Below are 19310 nucleotides of genomic sequence, written 5' to 3'. Positions count from 1 at the left end.
TCACCGCAGTAGCGGCGCGATCTCACCATTCTATTCTATGGCCCCCTAGAATAGAATGGAGAGAGAAGAGGTTTAAACTTTAAATCCCGTCTCTCTTCGCTCCCCCCCACACCCGCCTTGGCAGGCTGGCTGAGGAAGCAAAAAGAGGGGGGATCTTCAAAAGCCTCCCCTGCCCCAGCCGGCCTGCCAAGGCAGGCGGGGGGTGGGGAGCGAAGAGAGAAGGGGTTTTAAATGCTGGGGAAGAGAAGGGGAGGCTTTTGAAGATGCCTCCCCCCTTTTGCTTCCCCTTCTGACATCACTTCCGGTGATGTCAGGGTGTGTGGCATATACTAATGAGCTATTATGCTAATAGCTTATTAGGTATGCTAATGAGGTCCTGCAGCTCTTTTTCTACGAAATGACCCCTGGGTACTGCTAAAACCTAGTCCGCCTCTAAATCAGAGCTCGCAACCAAGTCTTGAAGCAGGTTTCCCATTTTGTTTCTCAGGCAAGTTACGGCCACCGCAAACCAAAAAGACAATGGAAGGTACTGGCGCAGACAAGGAGCACGTAAGAGCACAGGATTTTCTAAATGGCAGGCCCTGGTTCTGCTGTACCGTCTGAGCAGAGATGAGGCTACTAACTAGGAGCAGCAACATTTCCATTTTTTTCCTCTACTTAAGATACCAAAAACCAGCATATATATCACGCATCAGACAGAGTGTGCAGACACAAATGTTAACATTTAAAAGTTATCTTTAATTAGGTGTTCCAGGGTTGACACAAATCAACAATTAAATCTGTTCCCACTAGGGTTGCCAATTTCCAGGTGGGGCCTGGAGGATCTCCTGGAATTGCAACTTGCCTCCATACCACAGAGATCAGTTCCCCTGAAGAAAATGGCTGCTTTGCAGGGTTGGCTCTATGGCCGTATACCCCACTGAGGTCCCTCCCCAAGCTCTACCCCCAAATACCCGGGAAATTCCCCAACCTCTAGTTGGCAACCCTAGTTTACGTAAGTCTACTGCATTTCAACTGGAAATGCCAGAGCATTAATATACCAATTCCTCAGTCAACAGCTAAGTTTGCTAGCCTTCATCCACAAATCTTGACATTCAGTAGTTATCAGCATACTGCCATCCATACTTTGTTTTTCCAAAGCTTGAAGGCAACCATTTTTTTAAAAAGTAATGAAGACTTTGGTTTAGCAGCTGTGACTGAAACTCTGGACCACTTCATTTCCATAAAAGACTATTGTAATAGTCACACTGTTAAAAGTAGAAGCATGACTGCATTTGGAACAATGTTTTACTGCCACTAGACTGCTAAGTGATTCAGTTTAAAAGCCAATAAATATGGCCTTATCACAGATGTTAAAAGGATTATCATTCATTACCTTTAAAACACTGTGCCCTTTTTTTCTTCACTGTTCTTATATTTAAACATTACTTTTCACAAGAAAGATTTATACCTGGCAATAGACTGCAAATACACTCAAGGACAGAAACAAAACAAAAAAATTAAAATACAAGAAGACGGGGTTCAATCCTGTGAAACGGAACAAAAAAAAAAAATCCAAATGTATCCCTTTCTGATACTTACTGTCTTCGCCCGGACACGGCATGCCTGGTTTTTCGGGAATGCTGGGGAAGACTGCAACAAAATAACACATTTATTATTACTCAATGACATTTCTAGCTAGTCGCATTCTAGAAAATAAATTATTGATTACTTTCAGAATTACTGAACAAGGACTCAGTTCCCTGAAGACGTCTGGTTTTTCAAGCAGACCTTTTTTCTAATGAAACAGGGATGGAGTAAGTGAAGCTTCAGTAATACCAGACGGCAACAAGAAGTCAAGACTTTGGTGACCTAGGAAACGTTTGCAGAAGCAGCAAGCACTAAGGAGATATTTAAAAGCAAGAAGGGTACTTGACAGCGAGCGAGACAGTTTCTGGGAATGAGGTAAATGGAGAAACACACAGAGGGCAGAAAACCCAAACCAAGGAGATGACAGAAGGTGGGCAAAGGGAACAGGTAGAAGGAGAGAGGGGGACATATATGTAAAGCAATGGTACTGGCAGATTTCAAACAAATCACCTAGGATATTATCATGGAAACTTACGAGAAAAATGTAAAACTAGAGTAATTCACCAGATTTAAGACGAACATAATAATATTCATTTTTCTCCATAGGGCCCACTTCTAAACCATGTGAACCAGTCTTCTGAATGGCTCTCATATATGCTTCTTTCCTCTCACTACTTTTCCCTCCCTCCATCCAGCCCCAACGTATGCCTATCCACTGACCTGATACCAAATTTCAACAAAACAGATTTTACAGGTAGATACCGACTCTGTTAAGGTTTCAGAATTTTATATGAAAGCAACATGTAACCAGTACAGAAAATGGAAGGAGGGGAAACATAGGACCATACAGCAATGAAACCACAGAGAAAGGCTTTAGCAACAGCACTCCACGATATATCATCAGTACTAAAAGACAGCTGGTAAAAAGGAAGCATGAAACGTGACTTTTTGCCTCAAGCTCTTGAGAGTCACCAGTTTTAAAAACAAGTTATTAGACAAGAACCTGCTAATTTGAAGATTTTGACATAGATGTTTCACACTTTTGGCTCCAACTCATTTTCATTTGTGCTCTATATAACCTCTTGTGCTGTTTGCCCTTTTGGGTTCACTGTGTAAAGACAGGTTAGGTTCCACCTCTCCCTAAGAGCAGCCAATGGGAACTGTCAGAATGTTTGTAAGGGAGACAGTTGAAAAACAGCAGTTAAGGAGAATTGGAGACAGCAGTTAGAGAGTCGAGAGGGTGTCTGGCTCAGTGAAACTGTGAAGAAGTGCTGTTCAGAGAGCTTACTGAAATGAGTAAATTTGTAATGAAGGATCCCAAATGCTGGAATAGGGAAACAGTTCAAAAGTTAAACTAAAAAGAAGCTTTGTAACCTCTACCTGACATATTGCAATGTTATGTTTAAACCAGAAATAAAAAGTTAACTGCCTTGTTTGTTTAATACTGTGGGCTGGTTGTCTCAGGGAAAGAAACACACATATATATTTGGATATGAATAAATGGTGGCAGCATGTGAATGAAACAGCTTGTGAATGGAGTCCTCAACCCCAATAGCTCTGTGCTACCCTGTCTGTTGGTGCCTTTGGGAGAAAACAGGAGTAACTGGTATGTGAAATATCATGGCTCTCTATATATTTTAAAAGAGACAAGATGGCTAGTAACATGTCAAAAGTGGCAAGATGGCTAGTAACATATGTGACCTACCTGTAACCTTGAACCTTGAAGTTGAAACAATAAATAAACCTGAGTTAGGTTGTGGAGGGTGGAAGGCACTCGGTGTGAATGAAAAAAGGTGAGTCACAACATCCCTCCCTGTCTTCTCTCTGTATTCAGGGTACACATATATTCACACCTAGTCACCCACTCAGGTTACTACTTCATACTTCTGTTGGTACATTCTGGCCTTAAAAAGCTTAGGCCACAATGCATTTAAGGGTGCCACAGGATTCTGTTTTTTCCAGCTCAGGACTTATTTATCCCACAGTAATTTGCTAACACTGTGTTTCTTGTAGCAGTTAAGGTATCTCCAGACAAGACACTTGCCGTGAATAATAAGCCCTTCATCCCTCTGCTGACAGTACAAGCGGAATGCTTCCTCCAGTTCCATCTGAGATGAAATGGTACATGGGTCACCTGACAACAAAAGAACATAGAGAGAAATTGAGAATAGGACCAGCTGTGGTTTCACGCTGTCAAAATTGTGCAATCCAGACTAAATGCCAGGTCCAAAACTCACATTCTTAAGAAAGAAAATAAGAAGCCTTGGAGATCAGAGTGTGTATTAACTGGGGGGGATACTTACTTTTTTTAGTGGTTCATCGTATGTAGTTCCTTGCAGAAGCTAGTGCTTAGCTTACATTCTTGAGCTGGAGAAGTGTTGATAAGGTCACCTGTAGACCATTAGCTTTTGGTTGCCTAGCACTGATTCGTGAAGACTTGTTTTTTAGGAATGACCTTGGACAGCTGAGGCTGGTTGGGCTTCCCATGCAACTGCCGAGCAAGTGGATCTCAATCAGCTCCACCTTCAATTACCTCTGCCCAGTATTGGGCTCAGGTGAATTTGGTTGCAAGGTCCAATTAGTGCCTGTGACCAGGTGACCCAGAGGAGGTTAAAAATGAGGGCTTTTCTTACCTTTTTTGTCAAACGTTAGACTTGGAGCTGGGTATGCTACAGGGTGCTAATGATTTTCCGTTGGGGTGAACCCCTGAACCTCTGCTAGAGGAATTGAGATTTGTAATCTGCCTTGCTGGACTGCTGAAAGCAGATTATTTCTTTATGCTTCAAGAATTGCTGTGGATACTGGTGTTGTAATATCCGCTAATATAAGATCTACCTGCCTGTCTTAGCCTGTCTTTCCTCCAAGGAGCTCAGGGCAGTGAACATGGATTCCACTTCCTATTTTGTCCTTACAGCAACCCTATTTAGTTTTAGCTGAGAGAGTGTGACTGGGCCAAGGTCACAGCAGAGATTTATAGCTCAGTTGGGACTTGAATATGGGACTCCCAGCCCAGGTCCTAGTCCAGTACTCTATCCACTACACATCACACTAGCGTAATACTATATGCAAGCTGTAATCATTTGGCCCCTGTCAGATAGACTTACACCCTGATCCTAAGAACATTACAAGTCATTACATTAATGAGGGCCGGATCTGACATGAATGAGACCTTATTGGGCCAAGCCATGTGTGTCATAAAATGTAATCCCAGGTAGCAGAGATATAAACTTTATAAAGGACACAAACACAAAGATTTTTTTTACTTAAAATAAAAACATGCTTAAAACATTAGCACTCTTGCAATATTTTGGCCCCGTTCACACGGAGCAGAAGCCACGCTAAATAGACGGAAGAGAGGCGGAGTTACCTGGCACGATCACACGGCAACATCTGGGGAGCGTAGAGCTCCCGTGGTTGAACTGTGGCGAACCGCCGATAAAACGGAGCAAAAAACTAGTACCTCGGAGGTACTAGTTTCCGGAAACTGCGGGGCAAGGGCGGGCGTCTGATCGCGTTTCCGGTGGCATCCGGCGCCCGTCCATGTCCCCTTGCGAAGAAGGTTTTTTTTTTCCCCAAGTCTCCGTGGTTGCGCATAAGCACTCGACGGAGCATGCGCATTCGTAGTGTACACAAAAAAAGAAACCCAGTTCGCCGCGCCGCGCGCTTCTTCGTTGCGCGCAGGCATGTGTTGTGATCGACGCCTCTCCGTAACCACGGAAGCTCCACGGTACCTCCACAGAACCTCCACAGGAGGTATGATCACTTTACTGCGTGTTAGTTTGCCCCGGGGCAAACAGCCACACTTCTCCCCCGCAGTTTCCTGCGCGTGTGACCAGGGCCAAGGATTACTTTTTAGGGGTTGTAGAGGGAAGGCTGTTGCTAGAAGGGGGAGCTAAAAAGCACACACCATCCTAACTGCAAATCCCCACATGCAGTTCCTTGATTCCCAGAGATAGTCTTTTACCAAAATTGCAATAGTAACAATATATTACCCTAGCATTTCGGCACTTTTTATGTTAAGTGGGAGCTGTGTAAACTTAAACCCTTGTATACAAATTATCAAGAACAGCAGATTGCTGTGCTCGGGTCTTTAGATCTCCAGGACGTGGAAGGTGCACATTAAAAGAGAGGTAACAGATAAAAGGCAAACAATGGAACATCTTTGCTGCATTATTAACTTTTATATTGCTCTAGTTCAGACCGACAGGAAGACTAGTCACCAGACAATCTGTTCAGCACAATCAGCAGGCTCCGCCGTTGTCATTATGCGAAGATAAAGTCTTTTAAGTATTTCCTAAAGAATTCTCTAACTGAACACAGCACAAGAGACCAAGGAGAAGAAAACTGTTGGGCTCCAAGGGCTGGGAGAACACTGAAGTGATATGAAAGGTCTTAGATGCTTGTACACCAGGAAAACTTTGTTTCTTGTCATCCCAGGATATTTAAGAAAAATGTGCTCCCCCCCACAATAAAGATATAATGTACAGAATGAGATCTCAAAGAAACTATAAGTTAGAGGACTGTCAGCTGAGGATGAATACTTACAGAAGAAAACTATCACTCATTTCTCGCCTCTTGATCCTGGTCTTAAAAGGGAGCTTGTGAAGTAGCTTAAGCACATGTCTGAAAATCAGTGCGATGCTGTGCACTGTTTTATCACATCACACTGTCATCCCTTCCTCCAAGGAGAACAGGGTGGCATACAGTCAGGTGAGAGAGGGTTACTCGCCCTAGCAGGCAGAATTCACATTTAAACTCTTGTTTGTCAAAGCCCTGGAATGCACCAGCTGGACACAACTGCAAGGCAGCTCCCTCTATGAGGCAGCCGCAGAGCCAATCACAACTGCAGGCTGCATATGTAAGTCATATACTTGGGGGGTGGGGTGGAGGGAAGTGCCATCAACCCTGTAGGGTTTTCAAAGCAAGAGACCAACGGAGGTGGCTTGCCATTGCCTGCCTCCACGTAACAGCCCTGGACTTGCTTGGGCATCTCCCATCCAAATACTAACCAGAGCCAGTTTGGTGCAGTGGTTAAGTGTGCGGACTCTAATCTGGGAGATCCGGGTTTGATTCCCCACTCCTCCACTTGCACCTGCTGATGTGACCTTGGGTCAGTCACAAGCTCTGGCACAGCTGTCCTTGAAAAAGAGCAGTTTGTGTCAGAGCTCTCTCAGCCCCACCCACCTCACAGGGTGTCTGTTGTGGGGAGGGGAAGGGAAAAGAGTTTGTAAGCCGCTCTGAGACTCCAAGTGAAGGGCGGGGTATAAATCCAATCTCTTCTTCTGTGGGTGGGTGGGGGAACAGGACACCTGCTCATATAGGTACAGATTTCACATCTGAGATTCCAACACCAAAACCTACTGATTATAGACTGCCAATGAAGACCACTGACTTACAGAGGAGGAACATTGAGGCCAAGACAGAAGTGATGGTTATATGGCTAATTTTTACTCAACAATTTATGTCAGTGTTTCTATTTGACTCTGGAAAGAAACGGCTGTAGCCTGGTCAAGAACAGAGAGAAAACTGCACTTGCTTCCCTTAGCAAATGGGGTTCCGCCCTTGCAGGGGAAAACGGGAAACTGGAAAACAGGAAGGGAGGAGAAGATTGCCCCAAGAGCTACGTTCAAGACAAGAAGCACTAGGCAATGAGGACTCCCTATGACTACTGAGTCAGGAGGTTTGGACCCAGCCTAGTACCAAGCGGAAGAATGCTTATCTACCTTTTGCCCAGCCCTGCTCTAAGTGACGCGGTGAACAGCTAGCCAGCTTCTCTCAAACATAAACCAAAGAATTCAACAGTAACCAGGTGAAGTCTCTAGCACTTCTCTCTTTACTAAGCTGAAGACTGGAGGAATGTCAGGTGGTATATCCCTGGAATAAGGGGCTCTTTAAGGCCTCAGAAACCTTACCATTTCACTATGAAATAGGTATGAAAGGAAAAATGCTTCTTTCTTCATTTCCAGGAAAGTGTTAGGTTTCAAACAGCAGTTACCCATGAACTTGCACGAAGAGTGTCAGAACTGTTTCTTCAGACCTTCCCTCCTAGCTTTTCTTAAGGAGGACTGACTCCCCTACCAACCCCAAAACATCTGAGTAAGAGGTTTGGTCAATGTTAACAGGTGCTTCTTTCTAAATCTTCCTTGTTCTCTGGGAATACCCAGCAAGCACTGAAGAGAACAGTGTCGCCCATGTAAAGCCTGTCAGCTTTAAAAATACCTTTTAAAAAGAGGCAGCCAAGCACAGCACAGCTGAAGTACATACAGGATTAACCTCTAGAGTGAATACTGCAGTCATACAAATAAGAGCTACTTTTGGTGCTTTCACTGGCACAGATATTTGGGGAACCTTTCACAGTAGGATACAGAAAATTATTAGGAGCGCTGTTCACACTTGTACTAGTCAAGGTAGCTGCTAAAATATTTAAATCATTTAAAATTTACCCTGGGTGTCTGGAAAAAGGTTTACTGATCAAAAAGAGATACTAAAATTCCCATTTCATGTGTTCTGCACAAACAAATCACAGAATCACATGCCTGACAACACCATATCCGGTTCCCCCACAGTGGTGGGGAAGCATCATCTTGAGAGCAAGAACAAAATAAGCAGACACAGAGCTGTGACACAGGATTTGGAAGAGTTCCATTTCACTCAGTATCCGGTGCCGTTCGCAGGGCTTGTCTACTGGAATTCAGAGATACCTGCTTTCAGCAGCTACAATAACAAATAATCTAACTGAGGCATCGTACATCTGTGTTTACTTACCTTCCCATAAAATTATTCTAAATTCCCAGCAAAACAAGGGTATTTACGAGGCTTGTTTACAAAATGTTGTGAGCAGCATACAAAAAGGGACTAGAGAAGCTGTATCTGTTAAGCAATATACGCCCTTGATCAAATTAAGAAATGCACATCATAATTATATGATCTGTCTCTACTGTATGCTAGCATTCCCAAACAAGTAAACAGAGCAAAACCTTGACTTCAACACCAGATAAACTGGTAGAATGCATTCTTGATGGAACAGGACATGTGAGGAAAGATAATGGGCAGGATCCTTTCCTACACAAGAGCAGGGCACTTGGGGAGATGCCCATACAGAGTTGTGTATCTCCCTGCTCCCAAACACACACGGAAATGCTGTATCAGAGTATTATGGGAAATCAGAGGCCTGTAGCATGTCAAGGGGAAAGTACAGGGTGAAGAGGAAACAGGATTCTGCTATGCCCTAATGGGGATTCTTGCGCTCACAGGGATTACGCTGAGAAGGAGCATGTACATAATATTTATAAAGGGAGTACGTGTTTCATACATTGATCAGAATTAGAAGACATTGCTAAGCCAGTGAACTTGAACTTGTAAGAAGGAACTGACGCGAAGTACAACACAGTGCTGATTATCCAGATTATATTCATTCAAAAGTTCTGTTTGAAATAGGGTCACATTCCCTTGATATTGAAGCGATTTTTTTTAAAGCCTTTCAATTTAATGTTTCTATCACATCCAAGTAATTATGTTCAACAATGCACCCGAGATAAATATTGGCAAAAAGCATATTTACGCAAGTCTAAAATACCTTCATTGTCGATCCATTTAAGGGTAATTGGTTGTTCCTGCTGTAAATTGCACATCTCTCTCACTTCATCACAAAGTTCATCATAGTTCATGGATGCTCCCAGATTTGTTATGAGGATATCCCTGAAAGAAATTAAAATTCCCAGAAATGAGCAGGTACTTACAACTCTCTTTAGACCACATTCCTTAACAAAAATGGACCCACAGAGATGCAGGGTCCCTAGTGGGTTCACATTTCAAGACCTCCCAAGCAAGGCTCCCTCTAAGCTGTGGAGTCCTGTGAGCAAAAATTCTACTTGGTGAGCTCCTGGCATTAAAGTTGTGAGCGAGCAATTTGGCTTCTGCATGAATTAGTTTGCTCTGGAGCCATCCTTCCTGAGCTAAGACAAAAATCTGTGAGCTGGAGGCTAAAAAACTGTGAGCTAGCTCACACTAACTCAGCTTAGAGGGAACACTGCTCCCAAGCAATGTTTATGATTGATCATAATACTTGCTGCACTGGCAAGGAAGTGGTTAGGACACATCACAAACCATGGCTTCATGCAGCTTTAAGAAGGTGCCCCAGTGGAAATGCTAAGGAATGAGGGGAAACGAAGCTATCCCACAGACTTTTTTTTTTACTGGAGTGCTAAATTGATGGGATATTGTTTTCATCAGTTCCGCAAAGAAAGGTTAAAAGAAGTCTCAAACGTTCCTAGCAGTTTTTTCTTGTTGCTGTATTTTGTTGTCAAGTCGCAACCGACGTATGGTGACCCCATGTTCAGATGTCCAGAAGTGGTTTTTTGACACACCCTGCATCTTCATCATGACCCTGGTATTCCTTGGCAGTCTCCCATCCAAACACTTGCCAGGGCCAACCCTGCTTAGCTTCTGAGATCTGATGAGATCAGGCTAACCTGGGCTATCCAGGTCAGGGCTCCTAGCAGTTAGTTTGCCTTTAAACAACATTATGAACATGAACTGCTGCTTTCTCTATTTATTTCCCCCTGAAATAGATTCACAGGCTTTCCCCAACACTACTGTATATAACCAGAGCCTAGACACACAACCTAAAGGTGACTACTCTTGAAGTTATTTATTTGTCCACCCAACTAGCAGCAGATAGGTAACGTTCAAGGTTAAATGCACATGCAACACAGGAACTTAAGACTAATTTCCATGCCTTAACTTGCATACAACCTTCATGGCAGAAGTGTATATATGACAATCCTCTATTTAGTCAGTTATTGCTAATGCTTTATCACAAATTTGAAAACATGACTCTTCCCAATTTCAAAGGCAGAGACAGAAGCACATCAAGATGTACACAGTGGTTCACAAGGCAATGTGCAGTTGAAGAAGATACCCTATATGTAAATACTTTACTACTTTGCTAGAATATAACGCACGTGCAAATTATTTAATAAATCCATGCACAGATGTATGGTTACGGAAATTGTGAAGCTTTCATTATTGAGATTTTAGGAAGCCCATTAACATGTCAGAACATTGTGACATTTAACAGATCTCAAGGCCAACAAAATTTCAACCAATTTTTAAAATCATTCATCAGTAAAAGGCCTTGGCAAAAATAAGCCTGGTAACTCAATCCTTTCTGACACTGATTGATAACATCTCAGGAGTTACTACATTCCTTCGATAAACAGTAAAAAGTCATCCTAGAGTATGCAGTATCACTAGTAAACTCCAGCAGTTTGCCAGCACAGGATGGGAAACTCCTAGAATGAGATGGTAAGCAGAACATCTGTATGGCTAAAGGAACAGACATAAGCTAATCAGTGCAGCATGGGGTTGGAAAATGATAGATATGTGAATATTATTTTGAAGCCAACGGTAAGTGTTACAGATAACCTTTTGAACTTGTCTACAACTTACTCTTTTTAAAAAGTGACACCTTGTTTTTCCATAGACCCAAGGCCACTAAATTCTACAATTACATCATGGCTTATCTGTATCCTGGTAACAGACCAGAAGCTTTTGCTGACCTTTAACCCCACTTGAAAAATCCTTGCCTTCACCCAGGCTTTCAGACAGACTCCCTCATGAGGTGTAACACTGAAGTACATACTGTTAGCAATAGCATTGCTCACATTCCTGATTAATTCAGTCAACAGGGTTTAACTAAGAAGAATTCAAAGAACTGCACATAACCCAAGCAAATCAGCAAAGAATCCTTTATGCATAAAAGATTTCACAAATATAGCCTATACTTCAGTCATCCAGGACGATCACTTATGTTACTTTAAACACTGTCACACCCAAGATAGACAAATACCTGTCCTCTCTGGATTCCACGGAGACACATTACCTATCTTGAACTTTATAACTTCCTCATGCTTATATTAACGGGCTATTTGTTTAATCATCCACACCAAAAGGTGTGTTGTATCATCAACAGACAGGCACTTTTAAATTATTTAGCAACTTCCTGAATAATTCTTGACACTAATTTTGCAGTTGTTTGACATCGGTGTTTCCCTGCAGTTTGACATGCCTGATCATACAGAAACAAGAACCCGCAGCACGCACCGGCATCCTGTCATACCGCATTTTACACATTCTTTTATGCATAATCAATAAATCAAAGCTGAGTAATTAGAGAACCCTAACTCACAGATGACAGATTTACCCCTTTTTCCTACTGAGAATAACTGTGTTCTGTTGCACTGGATAGTTAAAATGACCCAGTAATTTGATAGAGCTGAGAGAACTAAAAAAACAAACAAAAAAACCTTTCATTTTAAACAGATGTCTTTACCAACAATAAAAGTGACTGAACACACTGCTGTAGGAAAAACACTTCCACTGCCGCATTTATTCTTGCAACTCACTTCCAGTAAACTAAGAATTGCCTATTTCAGTTCAAAAAAGAGTGTTTTTATTTGAGAACAGATACATTCAACATACTCCCTAGCCCACTGCTGCTGTTCTAGTTCTTAACCTTCCACTTAAACCAGGAACATTTTTTTTAACTTTTTTCCCTAATAGACTTCGGATTATTCCCACACTTTAAAATAAATGAAGCTTTAATACCAGAAAACTTACAAACTTAGACTTACACACCTGCTCAATTTTAAGGTAAGGCTAAGCTAATTTATTTAGACGGGTAGCCGTGTTAGTCTGCCTGTAGCAGTAGAAAAGAGCAAGAGACCAGTAGCACCTTAAAGACTAACAAAATTTGTGGCAGGGTAGGAGCTTTCTTGAGTCTGAAGAAGCGAGCAGTGACTCACAAAAGCTCAAACCCTGCCACATGTTTTGTTAGTCTTTAAGGTGCTACTGGACTCTTGCTCTTTTTTACTAATTTATTTATTGGATTTCTGCTTTAACTTTTACAGCTCATAAACATAAACGTAAGAGACGCCAATGTTGGATCAGGCCAAAGGCCCATCCAGCTCAGCACTCTGTATCACACAGTGGCCAGAAATACCAGTGCCATCAGGAGGTCCATCAGTGGAGCCAGGACACTAGAACCCCTCCCACTGTTGACCCCCCCCAAGCACCAAGAAGACAGAGCATCACTTGCCCCAGAGCCCCTATCTATACCATGTGGCTAATAGCCACTGATGGACCTCTGCTCCATATGCTTATCTCATTCCCTCTTGAAGCTGTCCATGCTTGTAGCTGCCGCCACCTCCTGTGGCAGTGAATTCCATGTGTTAATCACTCTTTGGGTGAAGAAGTACTTCCTTTTATCCGTTCTAACCCGACCGCTCAGCAATGTCATGGAGTGCCCATGAGTTCTTGTATTGTGAGAAAGGGAGAAAAGTACCTCTTTCTCTACCTGCTCTATCCCAGGCATAATCTTATAAACCTCAATCATGTCACCCCTCAGTCGTCGTTTCTCCAAGCTAAAAAGCCCTAAGCGCCTTAACCTTTCCCACATAAGTTCTTTCGAGTGAGTTATGGGCAATGTTTCCAATGACACTGCACAACGTGGGATAAGGTCTGATTTTCCCCCCATTTTAATATCAGGTTTGCCATTACGGTTTCTGAACAGTACCTCCAACACAAGCAGAGTTACAAGATTTTTTTCCCTTAAATATAGTTATCTGCCATTTGAAAAACACAAGGCTGAACTAGTGTCAGCCCAAACATACCTACGTTTGCTCAAAACTAACACCATGGAAGTCAATGTGTCTTATTCCCAAATATGTAATAGGATTGGGTTTCAACTGGCTAAGTAACCAACCACCACAATTTACATTTGTCTTCGTTCTGGGTGAGAAACACTTCAAAGTTTTAAAAACTGAGAGCATAGGAACATGCCCCAGAAGTACAACTCAGAGCATGTGCATAGAAATACAGTCCAGATTGTACGTGCTTTGTCTCCTTGAAGATCACTCCCATTGCATTTAATTCAATTGGGCTTAGGCTAGAAATACACGTAACTGAGTGTGTTTCCACGCACACTTGACTGTCCACTATCTGCAGTGCACAGAGACTCTATGATCAAAGGTCTGCATTACTAAAAACATCGAAGGAGAGGGGGAGAATGACACAGGTCTGTTGCTTCTGGCAGTAGCCAGCTAATGGCCCCGGTCACACGGCAAAGTTGCCGCGGGAGAGGCACAGATGGTGGGCGGATTATCCGGGCGCGATCACACCCCAACATCTGGGAAGTGGAGCGCACCCGTGGCTTACCACCGAAAACGCACGTTAAAAAAAGTAGTATCTCCAAAGTACTAGTAAACATTTGCCACGGGCTGCCTCCAGACTCCCATGGTGTGATCGCGCCGGCGCATGGCATTCCCCTCCGGTCCCTTGTTTACCTGCCGAGGAAAGGACCCGTGGTGTGCCGCCAGCGCGTCTGATCGCGTATTCGCGGATCAAACTGCACCGGGGCAATTAGCCACGCCTCCCCCCGCAATATCCGGCCCGTGTGACCGGGGCCATAAAATGCATCATGCAGCTTTGGCCTTACAAGTCAATTCAACCTCTCCCCTCCCAGAACCTGCTCCTATCTGTGCCTATTCCACCTGGCTGAATCAGAGGGAGAGGTGAGGTAGCATGGACTGCCCCCCCCCATCATTGTGCTTCCAATCTGGACATTAGGTATCAATCCTCTGTAAGGTCGGTACATTCTGCTGTTAAAAATTCACCCATACTTCAATTGAACAAGACTTTGCTATGTGCTAGTTTTTACATTGGACCCATTTTATACAGAACTGAAACAGGAGGGGGAAAGGCACCTAGCTCATAAATAAAAACTGAATTACATCAGTATTTTAAGCAATAGAAACGAAACAGTTTCACATGCATACAAACTTGGAAGTATGTGAAAGTATGTCTGGTACCAACTACACTTGTTAACAATTGGCAAAAACCTATGTCACTGCATACCTAGGAAGCCTAGTGACTATTCAATTAACCTCTAATCACTCTGGTTTGACCCAATTTACAGGTGGACCAAGGACATTTTCACATAGTATGCTTAAGTAATTTTTGGTGAAAACTGACCTATAAAGCATGTGTGAATCCTCTATTAGCTAGAATACGTATTTCATGTAAGAACTGTTCTCCTGTAGTTTCTCTCCCCACACTGACAACATTTGAACACACCAAAAATAATGTGAAGGATGCACAAGGAAATACTACTTAGTATTTGGGTAGTGCTTTCAGTGTTCAGACTACTCCTTATATATCATACTAGCCCTTACCATATTACTGTAAGGGAAGCTACCGTTACCCACAAATTTCAGATGCGGAAGGCTGAAATAGGGTGGTCGCAACCAGTCCCTGGATGGGAGACCACCTGGGAATTTCAGGTGCCACAGGCCACTTTTGGAAAACAATGAGTGGAGAAACCTCTGACCCACATACATGCCTGTCAGATAGTAAGAAGCAGTCTAAGGTCCTCTACTGAGCTGAGAAGTTATTTGAATCAGTGATCTGGACCACAGATCTTTCTCATAACCAATACACTGCATCACCTATCCTTATGCTCTCAGTCATGATGGTGTAAGATTTGCCTAGCTGTAACCGACTGGGCATGAGATGGGGTGTACCAACAGGTACCTCAGTTCAAAGTCAAACATGCCACTACTATTCTGCAGTGGCCTTATACCAGATTGACGTACTGATATAGTAGCAAAAGTGTTTTTGCCAGATTGCCGGTTTCATTCAGTCACAGGGACTGATATTTAGATTTTCAAGGCTGAATTGTAATCTGAGCTGCAAGGGCAGGTGTGCAAAGTACATTCTTATAGCAACACAATAAAAGCACTGTGGCCAGAATAGTAATTACTGTGAAACTAGTGCCATAAGCAGAGCAAGTGATTTTTTTCACCCAAATACAACAAAACCAGAGATGCTTCAAACACTGTTAGAAATAAGGAAGAAGGGTAAATTGTCCAAAGCAGAAATATAATTCCTTAGGTTGGGCTCACACAAAACCAAGCTTACATTGCACTGGACATTCTGCCTACCCATTATTTATTACCCTACAGCCATTTAGTCAGAAATAACTTTGATCATGAACGCCTTATTCCCTCATCTAGACCTCTCTAGATACTGAATGCCCCAGGCTTCTTCCCAAATTTCTTTTACCAAACTGGGTTCATTCAGGACACCAAGTTATTCATGTTTTAACCACGCCAGCTGGCATTTCCTCCCAAAGTTCACAATGTCAGCATCACAGTCTTTGGGAAGTGGATAAAAGTACATCCAAAAGCAGGACAAAATGCACTGTAGACAAACAAGATCTAAACAAAAAGTTTAGAGGATGAGTAAAACAAAGAATAAAAAAGCCTTAATTATAGAACTTACCCATTATAATGAGTTTTTACTCTGATGATATCTCTCTTCAGATTCATTTTTGATCCCATTCTGCTCGGCATGGTACTTGAGCAGTGATCAAAATGGAAGTCAACTCCCGGGTTCATAGGCCTGTTGCCGAAATCATTCAGAAGAAATTAGTAACCATAAGGAGTCGTATAAGTTAAAGCTTCGCATTTTTTCTTCTCCATCACCCTGCATGAACAGCAAAAAAAAACACCAACATATAAATATGGAAAAAACAGAACAGCTGGGAAGAAGCACAGATAGATACAGCACTGAACTGGCACAAATATCAGCAGAGAGAGACAAGAGGCTGAACTAATTAATGTGGCAATTTGTGTTCATGTTTTTCCAGTACTGTGACCTCATTATCTTGTCATAGGACTGCTAAAGTTTCACGAAAGCTTCTTAAATAACCTACTACATATACCTGTGAATGTTTTGAAACTTAAGGCAGTTCTTTTAAAAACACACCCACTTAAGCATAAGTTGCTCTATTCTAGAGTAACTGCATGATCTTGTTCCCCTGCTCAAATATTAAATCCTAAGTCTCAGAAAGTAAAATTGTGGCCAGAATTTGATACCTCTACTTCTCACAATAATTACTATCAAACTTGTTATAAAATATACAAGTGAGAAATAGTTTTGTTGTCAAGAGTTCTCTCTTCCATATCTACAGACCATGTTGGCCATGAACTTTTCTTATGTTTTGAAATAGAGCATCAGAAAGAAATTTTTTTGCACATCTTCTTGAGAAGGACCTAGCCAAAACTACTCAACAACTCTCTCTCCCTCCCTCCAGAACTTCCTTTGTTTTCTATGAAGGCAGCATTCTTACTCATTTTATTTATTTACAAAACTTGTATCCCACCTTTCTGCCCTTACAAGGGCTGCTAAAGCTGCTAACAGTTTAAAACAGAACTGAACCATTAAAATCAATCCTCTGCCAAACATGTCATTAAAACAACTTTAACAGTGCTAAAAAACAGAGTTAAAATACATACAAAACATAAGAACATTAGTTAGGAAGGAGGGATCATTGACAGAATGCCAAATAGAACAAAAAAAGTCTTCACCCACTGGTGGAAGATGGCAGAAGGGGTCAGACAAAACTCCAGGGGGAGAGAGTTGCAGAGCTCTGGGGCCATGATTGAGAAGGTCCTGTCCTGGGTTGCCACACGCCTACTTAGAAGATGAGGGCACCTGAAGTAAGGCCTCTGAAGATGACTGTAATGGTCAGGCAGGTTCATAAGGGATTCTTAGCTTTTTCTACAGTACTTAAGGTAAAACGTACCTGCTGCAGATCAGATAAAGATGCATGGCCGTGTTAGTCTGTCTGTAGCAGTAGAAAAGAGCAAGAGCCTAGTAGCACCTTACAGTCTAACAAAATATGTTGCAGGCAATACTTCCTATAAGCTGTGGAGTCTTGTGAGCAAAAAATCTACTTTGTGAGCTACTGGCATTAAAGTTGTGAGTGAGCAATTTGGCTACTGCATAAATTAGTTTGTTCTGGAGCCATTCTTCCTGAGCTGAGACAAAAACGTGTGAGCCAGAGGCTAAAAAACTGTGAGCTGGCTCACACTAACTCAGCTTAGAAGGAACACTGGTTGCAGGGCAGGAGCTTTCGTGAGTCACTGCACAATTCACTTCTAGCTGTATCTGAAGAAGTGAGCAGTGACTCACGAAAACTCATACCATGCCACATATTTTGTTAGTCTTAAAGATGCTACTGGACTCTTGCTCTTTTCTGCTGCAGATCAGGTTCAGGCAAAGTATTAATGCTTATGCAACTGAATCACAGCCACAGCTGTGCGTATTTCCTTCCCTCCCATTGTAATATATGATTACTTAATTATTGTATGGCATTGTGTATAGAATAGCCAGGAGATACTAAGAGTGTCTGGCAACCACAAGTTATAGCTTTTTTAGCATTGTGCACCACTAGGTGGTGAGCTAGACCAGTTTTTAAGACAAGAGACATTTCAGAGGTGGTTTGCCATTGCCTGCCTCTGCATCACAACCCTGGTAATCCTTGGAAGTCACCCTTTCAAATACTAGACAAAGGCCCACGCTGCTATTTGCTATATATATATATATATATATATGACATACAGCATATTCTACAGGGTGTCATTATGTTTTTTTAAAAGGATATGAATTCACCTTTCAGATAAAACTCTACAAATATGAGAAATTATCTCTCTGTGTCAGAAAGTACTCTGGGAAGCTATACATTTCTCCACCCAGGAAAATACATCTTGTTGGGTACAGTTTTCCCGGCACTGCAAAGACAAAAGAGCAGATTTAGCAGCTAAGTTGGAAAAAAAATATATACATTCATGTTCTTTCTGACATATCACATCCAGGGCCCTAAAGAAAGAATTCTCAAATGGTCTTGTAACAAAGTTTGGAAAGCTAGAAATTAGCAGGTTTCAAGACAAAAGGTCTTCATTTTTATCACTGCTACTCTGACAGGGAACACCTCAAACTCACACCATGTGTGTTAAAATGTTGAGCTATTGATGAAGCATAACAGCAAAAGGGCTCCCTGCAATTATTCTAAGGCTTTCTTCATATGCAAGGTTTGAATTCAGTTTGGGAATTCCATCACCACTTCAAGAATGCTGCCTTCTTCCAAAATTTTTACCATCAAGTTTAGGTCCCTCGTTTTCCGTAGACAGGCAAATTCTTTTGACTGTACTTCTCACCCTCTACATACTCCATACCCGTTCTCTCTCTGATAAGCACTGAGACAGGCAACCCTGAAGAATGCTTCCCCTTCTACATTCTTCCCAATTACAGCTCCTACTTGTCTTAGTCAACCACTATCAACTCCACCCAACTGTCTACCCTCTATCCAGATTCCAGTTCCTTCCACTATCACCTTAAACTTATTTCAGGGGTGGAGGCATCCTCTGACACAAACACACTAAACTCCTTCATTCTAACGCACCAAAACAGGTCTTCTGACCCTTGCTAATAGTATCAAACCAAACTCCAGTCCCCCCAACGTGTATTTTCTTTAAAACAGCCATGACCATCTTTGTACCATTTATATTATGGTGCTGCTAGCAGGAGGCACTGAACCACTTTGGGAGACAAGTTCCAGGCAAGCAGCAAGATTAAAAACACAACAACAACAACACTGTAAGTTATGAGATAGTAGCCAAACAGAAACTGTTTAAACAATTACTGTTCTGCTAATAAATAGCACCACCGTCAATTTCTCAGCCTTTTCTCAACACTTCACCTGCTGACATGAAATTAATCAAAGAACATAACCTGGGGCAGCTTCCGCTTCCAAAAAATAGTCTCCAAACTGCTTGGTAATACAACAAACTCCCACCCACTCACTCACACCCCCCCAGAATTCCTCTCCCATTTCTTAA

General features: G+C 42.3%; 1 protein-coding gene across 1 annotated transcript in view; it reads right to left on the bottom strand.

Moving 5' to 3' along the window:
- Positions 1–18188, bottom strand: part of PRKCZ (protein kinase C, zeta) — a 106779-nt gene extending 88591 nt beyond the window's left edge. The window contains exons 1-5 of the mRNA XM_015410928.1: positions 18085–18188; positions 15910–16113; positions 9146–9267; positions 3614–3703; positions 1582–1632 (exon numbers count right to left, since the gene is read on the bottom strand). Of these exons, the coding sequence (XP_015266414.1) occupies positions 1582–1632; positions 3614–3703; positions 9146–9267; positions 15910–16025 (379 nt within the window). The 5' untranslated portion in view covers positions 16026–16113; positions 18085–18188. The remainder of the gene's footprint in view (positions 1–1581; positions 1633–3613; positions 3704–9145; positions 9268–15909; positions 16114–18084) is intronic.
- Between the last annotated feature and the right edge of the window lie 1122 nt (positions 18189–19310).

This window comes from Gekko japonicus, unplaced genomic scaffold (assembly GCF_001447785.1).
Source record: "Gekko japonicus isolate JY-2015 unplaced genomic scaffold, Gekko_japonicus_V1.1 scaffold220, whole genome shotgun sequence".
Lineage (NCBI taxonomy): Eukaryota > Metazoa > Chordata > Lepidosauria > Squamata > Gekkonidae > Gekko > Gekko japonicus.
The sequence above is the reverse complement of the archived record's forward strand: the minus strand, read 5'-3'. Positions and strand labels throughout refer to the sequence as shown.